At 47.6% G+C, this 20,000-nt stretch overlaps 1 protein-coding gene across 5 annotated transcripts in view; it reads right to left on the bottom strand.

Moving 5' to 3' along the window:
• Nucleotides 1-19,003, bottom strand: part of LOC132449125 (diacylglycerol kinase beta) — a 54,952-nt gene extending 35,949 nt beyond the window's left edge. Inside the window, exons 1-15 of one of the 5 annotated variants that reach the window (XM_060040762.1) lie at nucleotides 18,712-19,003; nucleotides 17,845-17,999; nucleotides 16,358-16,407; nucleotides 15,795-15,869; nucleotides 15,506-15,625; nucleotides 15,097-15,214; nucleotides 13,847-13,935; nucleotides 12,196-12,312; nucleotides 11,590-11,688; nucleotides 11,006-11,116; nucleotides 10,797-10,870; nucleotides 9,216-9,290; nucleotides 6,811-6,896; nucleotides 6,596-6,685; nucleotides 4,886-5,046 (exon numbers count right to left, since the gene is read on the bottom strand). In XM_060040762.1, coding sequence (XP_059896745.1) covers nucleotides 4,886-5,046; nucleotides 6,596-6,685; nucleotides 6,811-6,896; nucleotides 9,216-9,290; nucleotides 10,797-10,870; nucleotides 11,006-11,116; nucleotides 11,590-11,688; nucleotides 12,196-12,312; nucleotides 13,847-13,935; nucleotides 15,097-15,214; nucleotides 15,506-15,625; nucleotides 15,795-15,869; nucleotides 16,358-16,405 — 1,263 coding nt within the window. In that variant the 5' untranslated portion in view covers nucleotides 16,406-16,407; nucleotides 17,845-17,999; nucleotides 18,712-19,003. The other 4 variants (XM_060040763.1, XM_060040761.1, XM_060040760.1 and 1 more) reach the window with 4 other exon arrangements.
• Nucleotides 19,004-20,000: the final 997 nt, after the last annotated feature.

Genomic DNA, 20,000 nt, shown 5'->3' with positions numbered 1-20,000 from the left:
AAGGATACAAAAGTGCATATTTGCTTGATCAGTATTTGTTTATTGTTTTTATTTGACTGTTCTTGAGGAACAGTAAGGTAGTGTGCCGTTGACCAGGAAAGGTGTATCTGTCGGGTGGGCATAAGTGAGGTGGCCAAAGTAGCAGATGTGATGCTGGGGGAGAAGAAAAATATCAGCCTGCAGTGAATCCATTGAAGCAAGCAGAGTGGAAAAATTCCTTCGTAGACCCGGACGTCAGAGGCATAAGCTACCATCTCCCGCTTATCAATAACTTCCTACTACACAAATAACCATATGTACTGTCCATAGTGAGGCCACATCGTAGACCAGCATCACACTGTGGTCTGTATCGTCCTCTCAATTCCTGGAGATTGAGGAAACAGATGATGGGCAAACGCTCTAACAAAAAACGGCCTTGCCAGTTCTTCAGAGATGCCATGGCAACGCAGCCATGTGTAGCGAATGACTGCGCAGTTACAAGGAGAAACGCTGCCCTATCGCATTCGCACTCCTGCTTAAGCTTACATCACTTTGTGCGCGAGTCAGCCAGACAGTTTTGCCCAGGTGTCGTGCGTGCCCAGCAACGCGGCCATCTGTCGCCGTTGCTACTGAAGGAGAGAACATGGATCTGCTCCATGTCAGAGCGGAGCGCTATCGCAAGACGCACGAGCCGACACCTCGCATGTGCGGTCACGGCACACACAACGCCTGTATGCGCCGCCGCCATGACATTGAGTTTCATATCAGGTCAGGAGGCGGTGCATGTCATTCGACGACCTGACCCCTCCTTAAGGCGTTGAAGGCATCCGTCTGTTTCCTTGAGCAAGGTCTATCCTCCTGAATGAAGGCGTACAGCAGCTGCAGCCTACACGGCCGTCAAAGTTCTCCTGGGTGTGTCAGTGGTTCACCGAAAGCGAAGGGAACATTCTCCGCGAGTTAAGGTGCGTTCACACCCAAAATGAAGGCGTGGCACAAATCCTTTCAAAGTCACTGCAAAGACGCCAATAGAGATGAATTTGAACTTTTCCGTGAATTTCGCTTGATGCTTCGTCGTGAACGCCCATCAGCGTTCCCTCCCTGAGGTCCAACATGGAGGAGAAAGTGATCGTTGCCGTTTGCAGACTCCCGGAGCTCTATAATAATCATTATAAAACAATAAAAAATATAGTACCACGCCCAAAAGCTGTGTGCGCCTACGATCATATTATGAACCCATAAACTACGATGTTGGGTTCTCAGACATCTCTGGTGCTTCCATGACAAGTAAAGACTCACAATTGGTGGTTCATTTGGTGGCGGCAGTGTTTTGAAGTTTTGAATGATCAAACTTGTGTTCTCGCGCGAACAAACTCAAGTAAACACGCAGGGAAAATATTCACTTTGCTTTTGGTGTGACGAACTGTTACTCAGGTGAGGTCGCTCGCGCAAACCCCAAACTTTTCTTGTGCAAAGAATTCAGCATCAAGTGAAATTCGTGGGAAAGAATCAAATATGTCAACTTCAGCGAATGACGAATTTGCGAAAAATGTCCATCTAATCTCGTCTTTGCATTGACTTTGTATATATTTGCTTTTGGTGTGAACACAAGTTAACGCTCTTAAAGGTGACCAGATATAATGACTGTCTATTTGTCAAAGGTATTCCAAATGGGGGTTTTATATTGAATCAATATGCCAACACTGTAGATTAGCACGGCGGTTCGGATACAGAGGCCAAGGAGAGGACCTTGTCCCCTTGGCCACCTGCGAGCATTCCTTCCCTGGGGCTTTTGAGATGTTGTCTGCTAGGTACTCGGTACAAGATATTAGGTACTTGACCATGCAGCAACGATTAACCGATAGCAAAAAACGCTAATAGTGAACACATGAGGCGACGCGCATCCTGAGAGGGCTACGGAGAGGAAAGCAAGCACTCTTCACTGTTATGCCTACATTTGCATTTTTTTCCAGAAACACACAGTGCACACACACACACAGACACACACACACAAAAACACACACCACGCACACAATACAGACACATACGCACAGTGAACGCAGCAGAGGGCCCTGTGCTTACATAACCTCTCTTTTGTGTATCTCCTCAGTGCCAAAACCGCCCCCATGTTTTTGTGTTTTAGTGTTTACTCTTCACCTTCTTGTGTGTTGTGTTATTTCAACATTTGATCCCAGTGACAACAAGTGGTGTTTGTTGCTGCATGTTCATCCTACAATCCTTCCATTACTTTTTGGAATTGCATTACTATTTTGGGATTTTGACGCTAAGCTGGTAGTGCTAGCTGACCTATTTATAGCAGGATTGAGGCCAGTAGCCCATACATAACATGACCAACCAAGAAGTCAATGGATTGACTTGTCATATTTGGAAGGATTCGTGTGATGCTAAATCTATAACTGTAGGGTGAAAAAAAAATTGATTTACAATGTAAACTCAAGATAGTATCTAAAGTCCAAATCAAATTAATAACTCATCCATCGGGACTGTTCGGCTTACCAAAAAACAAACAATAACGTGGATTCATACTGACATTCTCCCGACAGGGTACAGCGAGATAAAGAGTTGCTAAGCAACTAGAGCCGAAGCCGGTAGTGTGCGCCTTTCTTCTCCCCATTAAAGAGGAAACATTCATTAAAACGGCCCAGAGAAAGATAAACCATTCCAGTGATGACACTGCAAACAGTGTGTGCCCTGGTGGGCCTAGGTATTCTCATGGTAACTGCCTCTTTCACGGCTCCATGTGGGGGGAATTCACTGCAGGCGATAAGCTAATCCATCCACACACACTGCAAACCATGTTGATGTAGTCATAAAGTAGCACTTTCGGAAAGATACACAGTTTTTAAAGATGAATATATCTTTAAAAACCTCCTTTCCAGCAAGTTTTAATATTACGCTTTTTCTTCTTGAATTGTGTATAGATATAAGAGTGTGTTATTTTAATCCCCCTTAAACCAAACATGAATAAACCAAACAAAGCAGAGCTTTGGATTTTTAAATCTGCAGTGTTTTCACGCCCCTTTCATGCCCCTTTCACACAGATAGAGTGAACTATCTCTCTGTCATTAATCAAAATATTGCTTGCTTATTTCCCTGTATAATTGCAAACCATGGGGGAAATACTCAATTGAAGAGCTAATTTCAGAAAGGAAATGTCTTTCTAAGATTTGCTGGCTGAATCACAGAGAGGTTTCATGAACTTTTTATGTTTTATATCAATTATATTCACCAGATTTACTTCCATTTGCAAGACTCAGTACGTTTACATGCACAGCTTAATCCAATTAAGGCCATAGTTCGACTATGCTCCTCAATCGGACAACTGCAATTGTCAGAGTATACATGGCGGTGAAAAAATCCCTTCATTGGCCGAAGCATTTCTCACCCCGGTACGATAGGTGGCGCCGTGCCCATTTCAACAAGTGGTAATAGAGCCACCTCTTTACGTCACTAGCAACAACAAACTCACGCGGCCGCAGCATTCAAGAAAGATGTTTTCAGTAGAGAGCTGTCAGTTCACTTCGGGTCCATGTCTGTTCTCCGACGCTCCATTGTTCCGACCTCTCGGTCGTATGCAGACTCCTCCGGCGGCGGAGCAGCGGGAGGAGTCAAGCCGGAGGAGTCCGCATACGACCGAGATGATGGAATGGAGTGTCTGAGAAATGGACCCGAAGTGAACTGACAGCTGTCCCGCATACGGCAACAACAGCTATGTCGCGTTTCAGTATGGACTTCAGAGAGTCAAAGCCAAAGTTCCTTTACCCCAATTCCTTCTCCACCATGGCCGAGATAACCCTCACTACGAGTTTTTACTAGTTGCCGAAGTACCAGAGAGTCTGAGAACCTGACGCAGTCTTTAAGATTCATAATATCAGAGAATATCCCGTCATTTCGGCCGCGGCGCAATGAATGAATAAATATCGTAAAAAAACATATATTTTGACAGATGTGCCCGAAGTTACTTTACAACCTCGTTGATGACCAACATTTAGAAAGACATGTACTTTTAATTCAGCCTTGGGTGAAATCGAAGTGTTACTTAATTGACTAACAATCGAATAATCTAGGTGTCTTAATTCGAGTATGAGTAACTCGATTCGATTAGATTAAAGTCTGACTAAGGTGTATATATGCATCCTAATAATCCAATCATAGTTGGACTAAGCCAATAATTTGACTTTATTGAATGTCATGTAAACGTACTGATTGTTGCTTCTCATACTCCATAAAAGCTGTATCTATTGATACAACTTTTTGGATATTGGATATTTACGAGCACCAGAATTAATTAATTCAACCGGTTGTAGTCTGTGTACGTCAGAGTGACGCAGGAGAGACCTAACAGAAAATTGATGTAGCTCATTACACAGGCCATTTAAATGGGAACGCATCCCTCATAGGCGCCATTCACCAGGCATCTAGCTGTTACCTGATCAAACTGCAATGTCATCACTCTGCACTTTGCACAGAGTTAAAGCCTACTTCTTAACGTTTTTAGGAGGTGTCCTCACTGGGGGATCACCTCAGTTCAGTTTGTTTGGGTTGTAAATCCATTAAGCTGTGGAAAAGTCTGCCCTTTCATGTCAGGTCTGCTCCTTCTATGGACACCTCTAAATACGTCTGTAAACCTGTTCATCTCTCCGGTGTTTCAATCAGCTTGAGATTCTGAGCATGGAATGTCTTTCATCTACTGTGTTTTTTTTCTATGGCCTGTCTGTGGTTTTATTTGATGTTGTGAACGGTTGCGTTAGTTTGGTTCATACCGCGCCGTACATCACGCTGGTTGTTTTCAAGTGGCCTCTGTAAAAACACTGACTTTGCGAGCATGGAAAGGGCACTGCGGGTGGCATGTGTGGCCTGGGGTGCCTGTGAGGCATTCCTTACTTACCACTCCTATGGAGAAGTAGTTGTTGACGATGCTGTAGGGGACTGGGTCGCCCTTCTCCTCCTTGTCTTCGGCGATGATGTCGATGTTCCAGCGGTCCAGCATCAACTCGATGCTGTGCTCGATGTCCCGCAGGGGCTTCAGCATGCTGCCCCCCTCGTAGCCTGCAGGAAGCACACTGGGGTTGGTAGAGTACAGTACAGTAGAGCACAGTAGAGCACAGTAGAGTACTGTTTCAGTTTGAATAGTAATGCATAGACATTTTTCATATATATAGTATTTGTTTGAATATATTTAGAAAACCATTCTGTATGCTACTGGCATTTGCTGTTTTCCAACCCCCGGTGTATTTCTGAGAAACTTTGTGCTGGTGTTATTATTGTGAGAATTATTGTTACTTATATTAAGACCGAGATGCTCAGTCCATTGTAAACAAGGAGCCTCACACCAGCAGTTTAGCAGTAGGGTCCAACAGACACTGACAGGCAGAGACAAAGGCAGAGTTGTGATGGGTCCGGGCCCTCCCCGACGCTCAGCAGCCCCTAGCCCTACCCTGGAGGAGGAGAGGAGCTCTGGCCCGGCCCCAGCAGGGAGCGCTCTCCCGCAGACGCTAATAGCTACGGCGCTAACTCGAGATCAGAGGTGAGAGCATGTCATAACGATGCTGCAGGGGAACGAGCCGCTAATGAGTGCTGTCACGCTGGGGGGGCCAGGTATTATGGGTTGTCTGCCTGCGTGCACTCGCAAAAAAAGAGAGATAAAGTGCATGAGACAGTCTCGCTGGTGTTCCTAGTGGTCTCTGTTTTTGTCCTTTAAAGACCTCACAAAACTTCATGGCATGGACAGTGGATGTCTAAGCAGCTCCAGTATTGGCTTCTTTGTATTTCTTGCTTGCCGTGACAAAAGGAACTTCACTGTTCAGAAGAACCCTGTGTTCTACTGTGCATATGATGAATAAAAGACTTTGACTTTGACTGTAGATGGTTGAATAATTTCCTTTGGGCTTCTTGTCATGCCTTGGGTCACTTGTTTTCAATATGTTGGTCAAATTGAACACAGTAAAGTATTGGTGGAACGGACGCTGTGGTCTGAACGGATCCCCGTACCCGAACATAATGCAGTCGAAAGCAGGCTCTTGAAAGGTGCCCCTGTAGACTTTTGGGAGGTTAGTGAGGTCTTCAGGGCATTAAAGCCGCTGGCGAGCTTGCTTGACCACAGTGTCGGCGTGTTGCGGCCAGAGAAGTCTGTACTTGGAGGAGCTTGAAGCTTCTGACCCTTTCAACCTCAGCATCACCGATGGAGGATGGAGAGATGTTTTGGACCCTGCTGAATCCTGTAGTCCACCGTCATCCTTTTAGTTTTACTGACGCTGAGCGAGGGGTTATTGCCCATTATTGAGATCCTCAGGCAACATAGAGACTGGCTTCTGGCTACATAACATGCGCAGCCCTCCCCACTCAATTAAAGCAGAAACCATCAGCCAGTAGTCATACCGTCTAACATTACTCATTCCAATTAGTAACTATACCAAGCAAATGGGCTGCTTTGCAGCTTCCAAGATGAAAACACACACACACACACACACACACACACACACACACACACACACACACACACACACACACACACACACACACACACACACACACACACACACACACACACACACACACACACACACACACACACACACACACACCACTTGGGTCTCACCTCCTCCCCAGCGGAGGCATCGGGCAAGGTCGTTCCCCGTGCCCAGGGGCAGAATGGCCACCGGGGGATACCTGGCAAAGTTGGCCTTGTCTGCAAGCATAGAAACAAGAGATTTGTGGATTTGATCGGATGGAAAATGGTGGTGATCGTGGGTTAGCTTTTACATGCAATTCAATGTACTGGTGCGTGGTATGATGGAAGAGGATATGGGTTACCTATGCAGTCCAAGATCCAGCCCACAGTGCCATCCCCTCCACAGGCCAGCACCCTGAAGTCAGGGACGTCATGGAAGAAGTTGAGCCTAAGCAGAAAGGTAAATATGTTGTTAAGAGGGTCCTCCTCATCACCTATTTAGCATCTTCTGCATCTTCTCCTATTTGCCATTAGAATGCTATTTCAACCATAGTTTGAAAATACTATCAGTAAACATATACAGTGAATATTGTGAAGGGTTTTGTTATTTGACAAATCCCCTGCTGTATTCACTTAATGAGCAGGAGGTTGTGTGCGTGTGTGTGTGTGAAAGAAAGAGAAAGAGGAAGATAGAGAGAAAGAGAAAGAGAAAGAGAAGAGAGAGAGAGAGAGAGAGAGAGAGAGAGAGAGAGAGAGAGAGAGAGAGAGAGAGAGAGAGAGAGAGAGAGAGAGAGAGAGAGCCCGGAGAGAGACACACGTGTGTGTGTCTCTAAGGCCATAAAGAAGGTGTCTACGTCAAAGGCTCCTCTAGTTTGTGTTGAGTAAGAGGCGTCACCAGAAGCCTTCATCTATGGGGGCCCTTTACTGTCGGGAGTTTGGTGGGTTGTAAATAAAAAACTGATGAAAGACAGGTTCTTGCCAACGTTGGCTTGACTGCAGTGACTTTCCGATACCGAGGGTACCGAATCGATATAGGCCTACCGGAAGCAGACAAGAAACACTTCGGCCGCTTGCTGGAGGTTTCTCCCAAGAATGTATAAATAACAAGTAAGTGCTTCGAGGTCTAAATCACTTCAGGTATTACTTTTTCTCACACATGAGACGTCTGCTGAGACAAGCCCCATTAACCTCTCCACCAAGCCATGGAACAACACATTAACCCTCCCCTACACACACATACACACACAAACATTACAACACATATCCTACAGGTCCACCGGCACCTCAGATGTGATTGGAATGGGACCGGCATACAGATTCACTGACCCAAGATCTGCGGATGATTGCCTGATCGTGTGTTGTGCTCTATGTTTTACAGACCAAGTCCTTACGAATGGCTTAGTAAACCATCTCTGGGGATCAGCCAGAACCGCTGCAAGAACTCCCCCCTCAAATAGGCGCTGGACGCAGAGAGGTGCTGGGCAAGCAGTTGCCCCTCTCCTGGCTACTGTGAGGCGCCTGAATGTACTTGTACATAGCCCGGCCCAAGCACGTGTCACCGCGTGTATCCTATACACTAGCGCTTAAAAAATAACTATTTATCAGCCAAGAGCTGTTGGCTGCTCTGCCTTGTGCATGGAAGGAGAGTATCAGCGGTGGGTGTGGGGGAGAGGGGAGCCAGGCCAGGTGCCTGGGAACAAGCCAAACAGCCTCTAATGAGGGCAATGACAGCCGGATACTTTAACTCACTAGACAAATAGCTGCAGGTTAGCCCACACGGAGGCCGTGGAGGCCGTTGCTAGGGAACACTGGGGTCCAGACCTGGCGAGTCGGCCTGGAGATAAGGCGGCAGACCTCTCGTTAGCGTCAGCTAGCGTTCTTTGTGAGTGTGGGTGTTGATGTGTAGAGACAGTGCATATCAGGGTGGGTCTTTGGTTCTTCGTTTGTGTGTGTGTGTATTGCACATGCCTGCCTGTGTGTAGACTACATGCCTATTTTCTCCTTCTCTCCCTCATTCATTCTCTTCATAACTATTAGTCATAGATAACTATACAATTATGTCTCTCTCTGCACTATCCTATGTTCTGTTCACAATATTGTTGTTGACATTGCTAATAGCAAATGCATATAGACACTGCACACACTGCACACAGAGAGAGAGAGAGAGAGAGAGAGAGAGAGAGAGAGAGAGAGAGAGAGAGAGAGAGAGAGAGAGAGAGAGAGAGAGAGAGAGAGAGAGAGAGAGAGAGAGAGAGAGAGAGAGAGAGTGTCAAGGCTATTGTGAGGTGCTGCATATCTATTCCAATGAACCAAACCCTCCACTGCATAACGTTTATCTCGAGGTACAGCATGTCCTCGGCACTCACCGATGCATATTACCAAGTGAATGTGTGTGTGTGTGTGTGTGTGCGTGTGAGTGCGCTTGTGTGTGTAAAGCAAAGCAAAACAACTTTGAGAATACATGGTGATAGAAACCGAATTCCAGCTGAGCTACCTATCTATTCCATAATCAAGTAGTAATATTATAAATAACTTGTACCATGAATTTATGATTAACTTGCGATCAAAAAATGTACCAAAGGGAAAAAACAAAATGAAATAAACAATTATTGTCTACGTCACTATTTTTTTCCTTTGGGTCTTAATCTATCTCCTTGCTGTACACCTGAGAGTAGTTGTGTGTTGCTATAGTACGCAGCAAAAAGTACCCACTAAATGCAATACAATTATGAACATTGGATTGAGGGTTACTATTGGTCAGACCTACCCCACAGTAGGCCCCTCTCGGTCCAGACTATACACCTGTCTGGGGTTCAGAAGGTACCGGAGTTTCCTAAGCACCCTAGAGTAGGACGAAGGGAGGAAGGAAGGAGGGACATTTTATGATTATCAAAGTACACACTCAGCTGTAGAGACAGGAGAATAGCTTACATGCCAGGATTGATGCGAGTATAAGGGTTGGAAAGCTTCAGTGTTAGTGCAAGGAGGACTACTGGTATTTGACCGTGTCCATTTTTAATTCAAATTAGATTGTGTAATAACAGTTTTTTGTTTCTTTTAAGAATGGTGACGTTTGCTAGCAAAGTTATTCCAAAGGATTCTGTGACGTCTTGTAGCTATGCTTATTTGACACCTATAGACTGCGGGCATGAAAGAATCTCTTACCTGCAACCTTGACCAAGGGGAAGTTGTTTAAAATGCCTATTTGAGCCACCACAATGGACCTTTGCACAAGATTTGAGCATGTATTCATGCATTTCAAAAATAATTATATTTTCTTTTGTTGACTTAAGGCCAACTGTACAGCGGCGGATGAAAATCACGGAGGACACACGGACACTAAACAACCCTGAGAAAGCTACTATTCATTTCCTGTCATATCATGCGCTACAGGCAGTATAGCATGTAAATGATATTTGGAATATTACTATGAACAAACAAATAGAATACTCAACATATGTATTTGTAAAAATACGAATAGAGACTTGCATCGTGGTTAAAGTGAGTTAAAGTGAGCAGTTGGAGGGAGGTACCCTGCACTAAAGATGGAGTCATGCTCAGTAGCTGTTACTCCATGAAGAATGGTGCGCAAAGGTGGGTGAAAGATTGGCAGAAATGGTGAAAACAAAGAGAAGGTGGTAAGGGTGGACATTTTTTACAGCTTTCAAAACACCTAATAGCATTCAGCAGAGGAGAGAAAAACCAGATGGCAATGACCAAAACTTGCTTCAGCCAATTAGCTTAATTGGCGTCAAACCTGGATAGACAGAGAAAATACTCTCCCGTATGGGGCTGTCAAGTTAAAAAAAGATCCCTTTTTTGTCTATTAATAGAGGATAATTTCCTTTTATAATAGTGTTTAGTAGTCCGTTGCTATGGTGACGTGTCAGAGAAGGCACAGTCTGTTTTCCCGGTTTTCTGCTCGGAGCAGAGGCCGGGGAACACGGAACACAATCATTTAAAGCTTAAATAGCAGTAATGCGTAATAACAGCATTCAGGGAAACAGCGGGGAACAGCTGAGTCGCCTCGGACTATCATTACAATCTCCCACTTCGTTTCTCTGCCTCACGTAGTGGTGGCATTTGGAAGAATGCTGCTGCTAACGGCACATCGGGCCCGGGCTGAATGGCTTAATCCTACGGGGAACAAGGGGGTGCATCTGAACGAGGAGGACATTCGCCTGGCTCCCCAGACCTCGTGAATGTAGCGGTGCTCCTTGCCCCATCGGGCTCGTTTGGAGGAGCGCATCATAGAAACCGCGTCCAAATGGTGCCAACGGTTAAGTGGTGAGGGGTGAGGCCCAAACCTGATCATAAGGGGAGGCTGCTGTGGGAGGCCTTGACTCACCGCTCGCCCTGCCTGCCTCCGCTCTTGGGGTTGACCAGTACGAGGAGAGGGTGGGTGCCTGGGAGAGGGCTGATCTGAGAAAACGACAAACAACATTGGTCAAACCCGTGAGAACCCGAGAGATGGCCGGTGAGATGACGTGGAGTCAAAGGGACGGACGGTGGGTTTGGTCTGTGTCAGAGTGGACGGTGGACCCGGGTGCTGCCGACCTGGAGAGCCTGGCCGTCCCCGGGGTTGAATTTGAAGGTGTGGTTGGCGTCGTCGGGGCTGGTGCTGGGCGGGGAATCGCCCTCACCACGCTTCACCGCGGAATGGCGGTCCTGTGGACGGTCGGCAACAGAGGAATATGTGAGCATGGTATGGACAGGTATGGACAGGGAGGGTCAGGGGTGGACAGGTATGGACAGGGAGGGTCAGGGGTGGGCAGGTATGGACAGGGAGGGTCAGGGGTGGGCAGGTATGGACAGGGAGGGTCAGGGGTGGGTAGGTATGGACAGGGAGGGTCAGGGGTGGGTAGGTATGGACAGGGAGGGTCAGGGGTGGGTAGGTATGGGCAGGGAGGGTCAGGGGTGGGCAGGTATGGACAGGGATTGATAGGTTTGGACATGTATGGTTAGGAATGGATGGATATGGAGGCCTTACAGAGGAACAGTATTCCTTTAAAGGTTGACAACATACGTTTTGGTGATAGATTCTAGACTTTTCTCTTATTTGCCATGATAACATTGATGAATAACATGCCGTTTAATGCTATCCTAAGAAACTGTAAAGGAAACCACTGAACGTCTCTCACCAAGACGACGGGGCAGATGTACGAGGGCAGCAGAGTGTGGTCCCTCACGGCCCCTCCATCGCACTCTGTCTTCACATTGGATGCGCACTTATTATGGAGCTAGTCAGGGGAAAAGAGACACACGTAGTGGATACGTCAATGGCATCCATCTGTAAGAATACTGTTAATCAACGCAAGGCCAAGTTACTGCTCAGAGACCGAAATGAACAAGCGGCACTCATGACAGAAGTGAACACAAATGCTCTGTTAGCAGTTCCGCCAATACAAAGTAAGGAGTATGATGACATCTAGTGGATTTGTAAGGCAATTACAATTTCATGTTAAAAATGTTTTCTGCCTTTATTTTTAGGTAAAATATCAACAGCAACAACAACAACAACAACAACAAAAGCAAACTTAAGACTGACCCTCCAATTTGAATCTCTTTGGGATAATACAAATTTGATATGAAGAATTTGTGTGTCTTTCTGTGTGCACGTTTGTGTGCGTGTGCGTGTGCGTGTGCGTGTGTGTGTGTGTGTGTGTGCGCATGTGTGTGTGTGTGTGTGTGTGTGGTGTGCGTGTGCTTGTGTGCATGTGCACCGTCGTGTGTGTGTAACCACTCACAGTGATCTGACACCACACGCAGTGCAGCCCCGTTAAGCCCTGGTAACACTTGATGCTTCTGTGACAGCGATCGCACTTGGTGGGAGAGTTGCCTTCCATCCACACGTGCTGCATAGCCTGGGGGAGGGGCGGGGGAGAGGCACAAACAAACATATGAAGTAGAATACAAAAAAAGAATAAAACATAGAAAGAAAGAAAGATGAAATGTAACTTCACATAAGCATCGAGTCACACAAATAAATGCAATGATTCAAACAAAAGCTACGGAAAAGCAGGCCCGTCTTAAATCATCAGGCTCCTTCCTTCTCAACCAAGACAGACCAGGATGCTATGTGGTGTGTGACGCCATGCACAGGCAGCACTCCTCTGAGCTGGGGATAGCCAAGCATACAGGCCCCAGAGAGCATTATGGAGAGGGCCAAATCAAATCGACTATAATACAGAGGCTGTTAAGTAGGTCATAAGGTACGTAAACGCGGCTCATTGCTCCAATAATCTGGGCCCGGAGCCAATGAAGACCTCAGCTCCACAGGCCTGTCTGTGTATGGAGGTAGATTTGTGTCTTTATTATGCAATCAAAAATAATAGGTTTGAGAGCAAAACTTTCCACACTGCAATCAAAAAATAGGTTTGAGAGCAAAACTTTCCACACTGCAATCAAAAAATTGATTTGAGAGCAAAACTATCGACACTGCAATCAAAAAAATTTTAATTGCAAGATAAATTAATTAATTAAAAAAATATTAATGCGAATCCAAAAGTTTTGTTTGCAAACCCAAAAGTTGGCAACATCAGCTTGGCAACATCCACAGTTAGTAACGAGAGAGGGAGTTCTATTTCGTCTAGGCTTCGCCTTATGGGCTTGTCCCGTGCGCGCGCTTGCGCGCCCTGAAAATTCCGTAGGCCTCCCTGTCAGCCGACAAGGAGACCATGGCAGAGGAGAGCAGGGCGATGTTGTTGACCGCCGCCGCGGATTGAGAGGCACAAACGAACACCCTGTCCGTCAGGCCGACAATCTGCTTCTGGAGGCGGTCGGGGGGCAGCGGCTTTTCGGATGTTGCCAAGCTGTCACTCCGATCGAGACTGGCCAATAGAGACGTGTCTTACATCTTTCGGCGTAGGTCCCGCCCACGAGATTCAGCTCAACAGCAAGCAAAGCTTTTGGATTCGCAAGCAAAACTTTAGGATTCGCAAACAAAGTTTTTTGATTCGCAAACAAAACTTTTGGATTCGCAAACAAAACTTTTGGATTCCCATTAATATTTTTTTTATCACATTAATTTATCTTGCAATAAAATTTTTTTTGATTGCAGTGTCGATAGTTTTGCTCTCAAATAATTTTTTTGATTGCAGTGTGGAAAGTTTTGCTCTCAAACCTATTATTTTTGATTGCATAATAAAGACACAAATCTACCTCCATAGTCTGTGTAACCTCTACTTATTACCACTACATCTACATCTCACAGGGAGTGAAGCATGAGGGGTTCAGGCATTAAGGCCCCATTCAGACCATAGGTTAAGATTGACCTGCCGCTTGAGGATATTCATTCTTCGTTAGCTCTCCAATGAACCTTTTGCAACGTTGGACAGCATCAGATACAAGGTAATAATGAGTTGTACGTGTGCACACCGTGCTTGTGTAGATACTCACATTGGTGTGTCTGCGGGACTTGGCGTATGTGCTGATGCAGGCGGCGATATCTTTGGACACACAGCGCTCGTGAACAGTGTACTTGCATACTAAACAAGGGGCATGGGAGATGCAAAAAACAAAGAATCAATAGAGCTGAAACATTCTTGACACAGCAGACTAATAGGAACTGGTCAGCACAGCATTGTATGTGCACACAGCATTAGATTGGCAGAACCATTACTGTTGCCCTATAGGCCTACTCCGCTTGTTGAGGTTCATTCTTTTCTAACAGGCTGCCCTCCTCGTCATGTTCTTATCTATAAGTTATAACATTTGATCTTCTTTCAAGAGTCATGTTCTCTACTCTCGTAAGATTAAAGCTGCTGCAGGTAATATTTGAGAGTTGTTAAGAGCGAGAGAGCAGAAAATAGCAGAAGAGAGCAAGATTATGAACATGAACAACGCCTCCTCCCTCTCTGCTCCCTCAGAGTGTGGTGTTCACCTACCTGTGATGCAGGCAAGAAGGATACCGAACGCAATCAGGGTAGAGATGCCCTGATGCCAGAAATGATCCAGGATACAGTATAAGACCTAATTTGGCCCGCACAGAGGCAGGCGCAGATATTCTAACGGAGGATTTCACTCCGTAATAGCTGACTGATGGCTATGCAATTTCTAACCACTTACACTCAAATAATAGCTCTTACATATAAGCTTTAATCTAGAGCACCTTTTAAGCTTTTTCGTGATGAATATTTCCTGACTAACACTCCACAAGATGAAGTTAATATCGAGGGAAGTGCACTGGCACTGTTCTCTCAGAAAAGCTCAACTATTATGTGTGATTTCACGTAACATATCACATTGTTCCACCTGACCCAAAGCTTTTGTGCCATTAGAAAAGCAAATACATTTTGAACCGACACACACACACACACACACACACACACACACACACACACACACACATACTCACACATACTCACACACAGACAGACAAACATATACAGAGAGGGCATGAAAAATATAGAATGAAGAGGAAAAGGGTGAGGAGGTGGAGGGGAGACGGTGGAGGGGGCCGAAAACGAGGAAGAAGAAGAAGAGGAGGAGGAGTTGGAGGAGGAGAAGGAGGGGAGACGGTGGAGGAGGAAGAAGAGCTGGAGGAGACGGAGGAGGAGGAGGAGGAGGAGGAGGAGGGGAGGCGTTGTAGGTGGCAGAAGAGGAGGAGAAGGAGGAGGAGGATCCGAGTGGTGGATCTTGGGACTCACAGGTGCAGCAGAGGCCCTGTTTGCGCACCCCCAGCAGCATGGTATGGCAGTAGTTACAGTAGGCCGGTTTGTTGAAGTGCTTCAGTCTCCACACGTGCTGCCCGTCCTCTTGGACATTCTGCAGAGAACATACAGAGGAAGAGTCACTAGGCCTTGTGTCTTGTGACGGTGAGCTGGATACATACTTGAATTGTACAAACCAAATCGATGTACTATAGAATGCAACTCATCAAAAAGTATAAAATGTCAATGACAAAAATAATCATGTGGGATCAATAACCCCCCCCCCCCCCACACACACACACACACACACACACACACACACACACACACACACACACACACACACACACACACACACACACACACACACACACACACACACACACACACACACACACACACACACCGTCTCCATGCCGAGCAGGACCAGTAAAGGGATGGTGGTGAGGCCGCCTCTGATCCACTCCTCCAGCGTGACGGTGCCGTCGTGGTCGTAGTCGATCTCCTCCATCATCTCCTTCAGGATCTGTATCAGGAATACACCAGCAACACCGCGTCAGAGACCAGGCACACGCTTCAACGCCTCTGGCTCCCCTTAGTAGCCTCCGTCAGAGAGACCTCGGCCTGGTCGGGGGAAACAATTAGAAACACGAAACCAACATTTCCGACACAAAGTGTGGACGGTCTCTGCTCACCGGTCGCAGTTCTGTCGAGTCCCACTCGAGGTACTCTGCGACATGGACCATCTGGTTGATGATGCGATCCAGCTCCTACACACGGAAGACAAGGAGCCGTTGTGAGGCTGCCGAGTCCCCTGACGTAAACCATTGGATGTGTTTGATGTACAGTATGCCACCGGCCTCCAACTGCAGCGTAAGTGCGCACATGGGACAACGTCCAATCTCTGAAGAGCTCCTACACCTACACAGTGTATACGTTACTGTTATACAGTACTTGGCTTTCCAGGGGTGACGGCTTCTGTTTACAGGCCCCTGCCATCCAGACCGGTCCGCGGCGACACGAAGCAGAGCCATGGGCTACAGTGTTTACAATGACCTCATGGAAACACACGACACTCATTGACTGTTGAAGTGGGATCAAGCTACGGCTACTGACAATGTGCTGGTTGGAGGGGGGAATTAGTCTCTGGGAGGGGGGTGGTAAAGAGGAAAAGACACGCACACGCACACGCGCACAGGCACACAGGCACACACACACACACACACACACACACACACACGGAAGGAGTTTCACTCACCGAACTGTCCAGCAAGCCATTGCCGTCGGTGTCATAGAGCCGGAACATGACTATGGGGAGGAAGGTAACAAGACAACAAGGGATCACATAGTGACTCAGCGGTGCAGTAAAATGAAGTCCAGCCCACCTCCTAACTGCCTCCTGTCCTATCTTCACTCTCTCTCTCTCTGTCTGTCTCCCCATCTCTCTCTCTCTCTTTCTCTCTGTCTCTCTCTCTCTCTGTCTCTCTGTCTGTCTCCCCATCTCTCTCTCTCTCTTTCTCTCTGTCTCTCTCTCTGTCTCTCTGTCTGTCTCCCCATCTCTCTCTCTCTCTTTCTCTCTGTCTCTCTCTCTCTCTGTCTGTCTCTCGCCGGTGTTTACCTCAAGGGAGGCGCAGGGTGAGCCTGCGGTCGACAGGGCAGCCCTAAGTCAGGAGGATTAGTCCGGTTCTGTGTGCGCCGTCACGTCTTCAGGGGCTAAAGAGGTCGGCGGTGGGCCCGCGCCGGCACGGGGCTGAGCGCTCACCCAGTGACCCTGCCCCCTGTCCCCTGCCCCCTGTCCCCTGCCCCCGGCCGGTCCCCCGCCGATCTGATCAGGAGGAGTAGCTGGCAGCACCGAGGCCCATCGCTGTCACTCTGAGCTCAGATGCTAAGTTGAGTCGAGCTAGGTCAGGGTTATTTATATGGCACCTATTCACTGTGGCCATCCCAAAGGCCTTCGCAGGCCCGCAGCCGTAATGAGATTCATTGGCTTCCATCAACCCCAAGGCAGGGGAACGGAGCCCACTGGAAGAGGCAGTCTCAGACAGAAGGGGCACAGGTGACAGATTGCAAATTGTGGGATGGTAAAGTGCATTGAGTGCAGAGCGGGAAGACACTATAGGAGATTGAACGCATGACTGATGCCATCAGATAAAAGTAAGGTCCATCTTTTTTAGTTACGGTATGGATGTGCAGTTACGTTTCAACCAATACTGGCTGTTGTGGTTAAGTAGATGCATAGTTAATGTTATGGATCAACGAAAACCTTGATGACCTCTTGTTGTGTTATTACGGGTTATCAAGGCGTGCATTAGCCTCAGATGTTCCATGCAGACTGTTTTCCCTCTTCGCTTCGTAACCAAGCAGGTGACCAATCACAATACGTGGCTTGCGTGGCCAAGCGTGGCGCAGCAGAATTTAGAGAAGTACAAACTACACAAATCAACAATGAAGGGAGGAGCATTTCAGACAACACTCCAGTACTCTCCGACTCCAACTCAGTCTTTCCAAGACTGAGTCAATTAGCTTTGAGATACATTTGAACACACTTTTTCGACATTTTCCTGACGGTATAATTGATTGGTGTGCAAACGATACATCCCTCTGTGAAACTCATTTTTATTTTAGATTATAAGATCCTATTGTCCATGGCTTTAATCAGCTCTATCTTATCTTATGCTGAACACCAGAGCTGTGGTGGACCCTGAATCCTCTCCTCCGCCTTGATGTGGCAGAGATGTCACTCACACTCCAGCTTGTCCTCGGGGGTCCCGTTCTCCAGCAGGGAGAGGTAGCAGACGATGTCCTTCAGGAAGACCACCTGGGGGAGGCCAGCATCGGGGAGCCCTTCTGGGGCGAGGGGCTGCTGCGGAGCGACAGACGCTTCTCCGGGCGCTTCCTCTCTGGAGGGGAAGAGGGGGGGGGGGGGGGGGGGGGGCATCTGTTCACAGGCGTCTTTCATTGTGTCTCAGACACATACACGGGGAATTGGATGGATGGATTTCGCTGCATTCATTTCCTTATGAAATTTGATGTGCTGGACACAATCAAATAAAATAAAATAAATTGCAGTCACAAACAAGCAAGAACGTCTTACTAATAAATAGCTCCAGACAGACATGATGACTCTGCTCTTCCAGAGTTGGAATAGTGTCTAAGCCTTAGACACTATGACACTTGGTATCTGTCTTTCTGGAGTCAATTACCATACGACCATGCTATGACATGTTATGACTGCATGTCCCTATGAGCGACAACAATAATGTTAACATGTTGTGACCGTATGACCCTATGAGCGACGACCAAAATGTTGACATGTTGTGACAGCATGACCCTATGAGCGACCACCATAATAATAAAATGTTGTGACCACATGACCCCATGAGTGACGACCATAAAGCTGACATGTTATGACCACATGACCCCATGAGCGACGACCATAAAGCTGACATGTTAAGACCGTACGAGCGTTGACCATAAAGCTGACATGTTATGACCGCATGACCCAATGAGCGACGCCCATAAAGCTGACATGTTGTGACTGCAGGACCCTACGAGCGTTGACCATAAAGCTGTTGTGACCGCATGACCGTACGACCGTCAGTTGGGCGTTACCTGGGGACAGGCGTGGGGACACCGGGGACGGGGCGAGGCCCGAGTTGGGGGTGAGGGCGTTGCTGCTGCTGCTGACATCGCCGGGCCTTCCATGGGTGCAGGGGGACCGCTGGGAACCCCCCAAGGGGGTCTGGGCGCCCTTCCCGGAGCGCTGCGAGGACGACCGGGACGAGCAGGGCGAGGCGGTGGTCCCAGAGCCGGCGGCGGCCATCACACCGCCGTGCTCCGGAGTGTGCCGTCCCATGGCGGACAGGATGCTCCTCCCATTCATCCCTGAGAGAGAGAGAGAGGGGGGGGGGGAGAGAGAGAGGTGGAGAGAGAGAGAGAGAGAGAGAGAGAGAGAGAGAGAGAGAGAGAGAGTGAGAGAGAGAGAGAGAGAGAGAGAGGGGGGGGGGGGGAGAGAGAGAGAGAGAGAGAGAGAGAGGAGAGGGGGGGGGGAGAGAGTGAGAGGTGGTGGAGAGAGAGGAGAGAGAGAGAGAGAGAGAGAGAGAGAGAGAGAGAGAGAGAGAGAGAGAGAGAGAGAGAGAGAGAGGAGAGTGAAACGAGGTGGAGCGAGAGAGAGAGAGAGAGAGGGGGAGAGAGAGTGAGGAGAGTGAGAGAGAGAGAGAGAGAGAGAGAGAGAGAGAGTGAGAGAGACGAGGAGATAGGGGAGAGAGAGAGAGAGAGAGAGGAGAACGAGAGAGGGTCGAGGGAGAGAGAGAGAGGTGGAGATGGAGAGAGAAGGCGAGAGAGGGAGGGGGGAGGGAGAAGGTGAGAGAGAGGAAGAGAGTATGGGGTGGAGAGAGAGAATGATGGGGAGAGAGGGAGAAGTAGGAGAGAAGGATATGGAAAGCAGAGAAAGGAGGGGGTGAGTAGGGAAGAGGAAGAGGTAAAGAGAGAGAGAGAGAGAGAGAGAGAAGAGAGAGAGAGAGAGAGAGAGAGAGAGAGAGAGAGAGAGAGAATTAGAACAATTATATAAATAGTATAGCGAGTTGGAGGGCGTGGTGGTGGAGGGCAGTGGTAGTGTGAGGTTGATTTGTTAGTGGTGCAGGTCAACTAAACAGAGTCATATAAAGACGTCATCACAATGAATTGCAATTGCATTAAACTAAAGTTAGAAGGGAATGGGGTGATGACATCACAAACAACGAACACACAAGTAAAACTCACACGACTGGTAAATACACACAACACTCACATTGTCCCCACAACAGTCACATCACGGCACAGGCACGGCACGAGGTCAACACGGCTAAGGCTTGAACACACAACCAAGGGAGCAAGGATTATATGTTTATTAATATCAGGGG

Source organism: Gadus macrocephalus, chromosome 20, assembly GCF_031168955.1.
Source record: "Gadus macrocephalus chromosome 20, ASM3116895v1".
NCBI classification, from domain to species: domain Eukaryota; kingdom Metazoa; phylum Chordata; class Actinopteri; order Gadiformes; family Gadidae; genus Gadus; species Gadus macrocephalus.
Note: the sequence above shows the minus strand (reverse complement) of the source record. Positions and strands in the feature narration are given on the sequence as shown.